Here is a 5,912-nt window from a genome sequence, read left to right as displayed (position 1 = left end):
AAAGAAGGGGGGATTCAAAAACATTGGGAAAAAAACACAATAAAACATCAACAAAAAAATCAGACACTCATCCAGAATCAGAAACAAATCAAGAAAAAAGAAGAACAATTGGTGTACGCTTGGACTTACAGTGAAGTACGCCACGGGCATTCCCTCTGGTACTTACCCAGGGCAGGAGTGCCGTCCACTAGTCCCTTCGCCCAGAACTTCATGCCACCGACGGTGTACGGCAACAGGGGCGCAAGGCGTTCAATGGTCATGTGCGTATCCCCCTCCTTCTTCTTGCCACTGAGCCTCCAGGTGGCGCGAGTATTGACTGCAATCAGGGAAGGTTGTAAGACACTTCTCATTTTCACCGTGCTAGCGGAACTGAGCAGCTCTCTTACGGAAGGTGACGTCGAAGGGGCCACGTCCCTTGAAGTTCCACGATGCGAAGACACCATTGGTGAATTCGAAGATGCCCTTGAAAGTCAGCTTGGGAAAGGTTACGCCGATGTCCATGTTCACTCCATCATCCGTCAGATCAGACCTTATTTCAGAGAGGAAACGACTGAAGTTTTCTTTACCAGTACTTTCGGTAATACCTATAATCGGTCATGCAATCTTACCTGGCGTCGCGGATAATACCATCGGGCATGCCGTATACCGAAAGGTTGGTGAACGAGACGTGGAAGCTAATGGGAAGTGTCTTGACCTTCAATGCCAAGTCCTTGATGTGGTAGGGGTCCAGGTTGGGCAGGCCAAACGTACCACCTGCAATGAGTACTCAGTTAAAAGGTGAAGAAACATTACGACGAGTAAGATTAACTCTATACCAACTGGCTGATTCACGCTGCGCACTTTCATAGTTATACTGTACCGCGCGTGCGGGCGGGTTGCCTACTCGCACGGGGCCATAAGGAGCCGTGGGCCGTGGGCAGCGAGCATAGGCAAACCCGCTCGCACCCGTGCAAGCGGTACAGTATAACTACGAAAGTATGCGGCGTGAATCAGCCACCTGGTATTTGCTGTGTTAGCAGCTTGTGGCACCGAAATTTTGATAGACAGCCCCCGAGACTGTCTCTACCAGAAGGGGAAAACCACCCGCCATCCTCGCTCTTTTTTTCACCGTGCTCGTCGTATTGCTTGACAATGTTGTACTTTTGGCCTACCGTTTCTGATCGCAGGGAGCAGGGACTGGAAGTTGTTCCTGATGCAGCGGTTGACGAATTCCTTGTCCTTGGCGTTCCTGCTGCACGTCATCTTGGGCACGCCGGCAGGGAAGCCCTCGAACGCAGCGGCTGGCGCAGGGAATCACACTCTATCAGACACTCGTCCAGCGGACAGCAGAGGGCAGGACGTCGACTCCGCGGACAGGTAGGTCTACTACTCACGCTCGGACCGCAGCTCCTCTGCGGGAATCTCGACGACCTCCACGGCGGTGGCCGCGGCCACCAATAGGGCGACCGCGACGAGGGTCTTGAACGCGAGCATGGTCGGGCCTGTTTTGGTGGCGACTCGCACCCGCCGTGGCTTTAATAAGGGGGCAAATCGCGAGCGGGCCGGGCGGGGCGGGGCGGGGCGGGGCCGAGCAGTCACACCTGGGCCTGGAAGACTGCCTCCGCGGCGCTCGACGGCCACCCCGGAGGGAAGGCGGCGGCCGCGGCGGCGCGAACGAGAGGGGCGCGCGGAGAGAGCGGGGCGCTCGCACGCAGCCCGCGGGGTCCCGCCCGGGCCCGGCCCGATTAGCCGCCCCGATAGGCAGTGGTCCCGGCCGGCCGCGGCCGCAGCTCAGCAGCGGCAGCTCGTCGTCGCCATCAAACCCCTCCGTTCCACGCGCTGCTGCTTTCCCCCCAGGTGAGATAAACGTATCGTTGCCGCGGCTTGGAGTACTTTGCCGCGGCCGCTGCAGCAGCAGCAGGCCCGGTCGATGCACGTGCAGAGCAAACACGGCGAGGGTGCGATAGGGTTGGAGGGCGTCATGAAATCTCCATTAGCTGTCCTGTCGATCACGGCCGCGGCCCAGGCGCCGCCGGGCGCGGGGGGTTTGTCTCGTGCCCGCGATGCGCCATTCCTCTCCGCAGGGACGTCGCGGCGCCATGGGCGGCCACCAGGACCGCGTGCTCTCGCTGGCCCAGGAGATGAAGCCCATCCTCCTGGTGATGAGGGGCATCAACATCATGCCTCTCCGTGAGTCTGACACTGGCACACTACTGTAGCGCGGCGCAGCGGCGGGCGGCCCGCGCTGCGCTGACCACCGCGGTGGCCCGTTGCCCTGCCCAGGCTTCCTCGCGGACGGCGGCGTCACGTGCTTTGCAGCGCGCTCCCCGCTGGCCGCGCTCTCGGCCGCCCTGTGGGCGCTGACCGTCGTGGACGCCCTGGTGGAGGTGCGCGAGCGCGCGGGCCTGGTGCGCGGAGCGGCCGAGTTCAGCGACGCCGTGTTCCAGATCTTCTTCCTCATGCTGGTGCACCACCACTTCCTCACGCCCGTGCTCCACTGGAGGGCCGCCCCCGCCTTCGCCGACTACCTCTCCGACTGGAAAGACTATCAGGTGAAGGCGGTCGCGAGTTCCGCGCACCACGATGACATGACCCCTAGGGTATGCACACCTGACACACTGTTGGGTCGTAGCCTTGACACGGGGTACAACCGTGTGGAGCGTGCTGCGTTTACGCCTGTCAACTAGGCAACATTCTTACGCCCATGCCAAGGTGTTGCCAGGCAGACAGGCAGATGCAGCCCACTGCTCTCAGGGTATATTCGTGCCATTTTTGGGGGGTATACTTTCTTGGAAACACTGATAATCCAAGTGTAATCCGAGTTATCGCGGAGATCATAAACCAAAGTAGAAAATCGAGCCGAATAAATGCCAAGTATTCCGCAGCTTTTTATTTGTTTATTGTTTTGAATTTTATATTTTTGCAAAGCAGTGAGAGTTGCTGGCTCTTTAGGGCTTCCCCGCCTCGGGACTTGGTGAACTGGTTTGAGTCTGAGTTGTCGCAGAGCGGTGACATCAGCGATGCTCGACGGGCCTGGTAGCCTGCAAGGGCCCACTGCTGACAGCGTGCCCGGCGTGCTCCCCGCAGGACACGTACCTGGCGGTCACGGGCCGGCCGCTGCGCTTGGGGGTGCGCCCGCTGGCCTCCCACAAGGGCGCGGCCGCCGTCGCGGTGCCGCTGCTGCTGGCCGTGGCCCTGCTCCTCACCTTCGACGGCAACAACTGGCACAACACCCTGCTCGGGCTGATGGCCGCCACGTTCCACGCGGTCATTCCTTCCTTCTGGGACGTCCTGGGCACCGCTGTCGTCAACGCCTCCGACACCCTCAGCCGCCACCTGGAGGAGGTGAGCGAGGCCGCGGGCAAGGCCAGTCACCGAAAATGGCAATTTTCCTGCCGTGGAAAAAGAAAGAAAAATTGATTAATAAGTTTTTGAAGAAAAATGTTCTCATTCATTGTCTGGCGAAGACAATCAGTTACGGCAGCACGTTAACTGCAGTTGAACCCTGATCATAATTTTAGTCTTCCGATATTGTATTTCGGCTAAAGGAGGAAGTAAGTGTCCCTGATTGGTCGAGAGCTTCCCGCTTCTGCGTCAAGTGGGGGGTAAAGCCTCGAACAGCCCGGAGCCTTTCTGTTCTACCCGCTATTCTTCTTCCTCCGTTGGCCGAAGTACACTATAACTGGGAGAGTGCAGGAGGTGTTCGCGGCGGGGGGCGCGCCGGAGCCGGGCCGGGTGCGCGCCTACCGCGACCTGTGGCTGGGGCTGCGCGAGCTGGCCGAGCGCGCCACGGCGACCTGGGGCGCCTGCACCATCCACTACCTGCTGTGCTGCGTCTCCGCCGTGCTCCTCAACGGCTTCGGGCTGATGGCAGAGGCGACGGAGGTGCGTGAGTGCACTTTGTACGCACTTTAGAGTGGTTTCCTAAAGTCCGACCCCCTTGTGAAGGCGGCGCGGCGCGGGCCGGCCTGTGCGGCTCACGCTCGGACGCAACACGGCCTGCCTCGAGTCATTCCCTTGGGCATTATACGTTTTCGCTGCTGCTCACTGGCCATTCACTTTCATTCCCAATCTCCGAAATAAAGTCGCACCTCCTCGCGGGAAAGGGAGGCGGTCTCCATCGGTTTGGGCTCGAGCCAAAGCGCGTCGTGGGAGAGTATGAGATGAGCCCCCCTGTCCGCTTTCGAGGGGACCTGTCCCAGGTGCCACTCTCACATGTTGGAGCGGGCGAAGAATGTTCATGTTTGCGTCAAATAACTAGCACTCATCGTCATCGTGAACTTTCAGCGGTTCTTCGAGGCTTCGTTTTCGCGTCTGAAATGTGTGTTGTTGTCCATCCCGGGGCGCTGTTGGCGCACGCAGGGTGCCGACGCCAACCTGCTGATGGCCTCGGCCATGCTGCTCATCACGGTGGACTCGCTGTGGCACACGGCGGTGGTGTGCGGGGCGGGCCACCGCATGGCCGCGAGCGTGGGCGGCGGCGCCAGGGACGTGCTGCTCGCCATGCGCACCAGCGGCGAAAGCTCACCGCACCGGGCTCACCGCGCGCGCAGCCGGAGCCTCACCACGCTCCAGACAGAGGTGGAGTCCTTAGGCCAAACGACACCACTCACCACAGTTCCAGGCCACGATAAAGCTTATTCCATTAGGCAAAAAAACGTCTATCTTTGCATGGAGTACTCTCATGATCTTTGTATTTCGACTTTGCAGGTTGCGTCTTTCCTCAAGGTCATGCAAAGGCCCACGATCGTCACGCTGTACGGGTTCATCACGCTCAGACTCACCCTCATCGTCACCGTGAGCAACACTCTTACCTATCACACCTATTTTCTCCCCGGTGATACTAACTGCTGCTGATAATTTGGCCGTTACCTTTACCGTTGCCTCGCAGATCATGGACAAGCTGGTCACCTACCTCTGCGTGCTGCTGCAGTTCACCATCAACTTCCGGTTGAAGTACCGGAACCACAGACGGAGATCGCCGTAAAAGCAGTCCTCGAGTTTTAATAAAGTTTTGCGAAACTGGAACGGCGTTTTCAAAACGATACATGTGGTTCAAAAACTTTTAAAAAAGAAAGTTGGATTTCTGCACCTTCTCGGCTTTTTTCATAAATACGCCTTTTCAAAGCAGCAGACTGTACCCCCGAACCCGCTCCTCCCCACTCCTTCTCCTCCCGGCTGACGCTCTTTGCTTGCTTCTGCTGTGTCCGATCGTCGATCGACGTCGACTTGCGAGCGTTGTTGTGTTGGTTAGTTGAGCGTCGAATGGTCTATGGTGTCTTCATCCTCATTCTCCAGATTCTCTTGAGTTTTGGGACGTTCAACACGGCACGGAAGCACTGTTCCTGTTCGTCCTGTCCGTTGTGAATGCTGTTTGTGGTCTCGGTAAGTGAATTTATATCGCGAGTCCCATCCATGTTTGCGTGAGCCACCCACACAACAACTCCCCCCTCTCCCCACAGAAATGCCGGAGGACGTTTGGCGTGGCGTTTTCTAAGAAAAGCATTACTAAATTTGGAAAACTTGAATATTCGCTGATGCACTGTTACGTCTATAACCTCTTGATCCCTATAAAAGGCCTCTTTATCCCTGATAGGCACACGCCCCAACCTTCAAAGTGTTTGTTACAAGTTTAGGGAGGAAAACAGCACGATTTTATTCACTGGCTCACAAAACAATGAGATTATGGTGACCTCTCAATTTTTATCTGGCCAATGCTTCAGAACTAATAGAGCCAGTTGCGTAGAGAAGACAACACGTAGTTCATATCACTTACAATGATAAGCTCTACTCGCTAAAGTTGGAAATCCAGGTTTGCCTTTGACATTGAGTAAATGAAAGTTCATGTGTTGTATAGATTTCAAAGTATGTTGTGGAGTGTAACAATACAAGTCGGCACACATAATAATTTTATTGCTCTGAAATGTCCTCGT

General features: G+C 56.9%; 3 protein-coding genes across 5 annotated transcripts in view; 2 read left to right on the top strand and 1 right to left on the bottom strand.

Moving 5' to 3' along the window:
- LOC113207350 (uncharacterized) overlaps positions 1–1,540 on the bottom strand; it is a 10,480-nt gene extending 8,940 nt beyond the window's left edge. Inside the window, exons 1-5 of the mRNA XM_026423878.2 lie at positions 1,374–1,540; positions 1,152–1,280; positions 609–753; positions 387–529; positions 167–316 (exon numbers count right to left, since the gene is read on the bottom strand). Coding sequence (XP_026279663.1) covers positions 167–316; positions 387–529; positions 609–753; positions 1,152–1,280; positions 1,374–1,473 — 667 coding nt within the window. The 5' untranslated portion in view covers positions 1,474–1,540. The remainder of the gene's footprint in view (positions 1–166; positions 317–386; positions 530–608; positions 754–1,151; positions 1,281–1,373) is intronic.
- The window catches only part of LOC113215554 (uncharacterized), a 10,218-nt gene that overhangs the window by 2,588 nt on the left and 1,718 nt on the right, over positions 1–5,912 (top strand). Inside the window, exon 1 of one of the 2 annotated variants that reach the window (XM_052277649.1) lies at positions 5,163–5,364. The exons of the other annotated variant lie outside the window; for it this stretch is intronic. Within the exon in view, the coding sequence (XP_052133609.1) occupies positions 5,347–5,364 (18 nt within the window). The 5' untranslated portion in view covers positions 5,163–5,346. Of the gene's footprint in view, positions 1–5,162; positions 5,365–5,912 lie in introns of those variants that run through there. 2 annotated transcript variants of the gene reach the window in all.
- Positions 1,704–5,008, top strand: LOC127752373 (gustatory and odorant receptor 24-like). 2 transcript variants are annotated; one of them, XM_052277648.1, is made up of 7 exons: positions 1,704–2,169; positions 2,263–2,531; positions 3,067–3,324; positions 3,676–3,864; positions 4,342–4,560; positions 4,690–4,776; positions 4,871–5,008. In XM_052277648.1, exons 1-7 carry the CDS (start codon positions 2,043–2,045, stop codon positions 4,964–4,966), a joined length of 1,245 nt encoding a protein of 414 aa, XP_052133608.1. In that variant the 5' UTR covers positions 1,704–2,042; the 3' UTR covers positions 4,967–5,008. The 2 variants fall into 2 exon arrangements, with proteins under 2 accessions (XP_052133608.1, XP_052133607.1); XM_052277647.1 differs by having other exon boundaries at positions 3,652–3,864.

Source organism: Frankliniella occidentalis, unplaced genomic scaffold (assembly GCF_000697945.3).
Source record: "Frankliniella occidentalis isolate FOCC.00 unplaced genomic scaffold, Focc_3.1 Scaffold11, whole genome shotgun sequence".
Lineage (NCBI taxonomy): Eukaryota > Metazoa > Arthropoda > Insecta > Thysanoptera > Thripidae > Frankliniella > Frankliniella occidentalis.
Note: the sequence above shows the minus strand (reverse complement) of the source record. Positions and strands in the feature narration are given on the sequence as shown.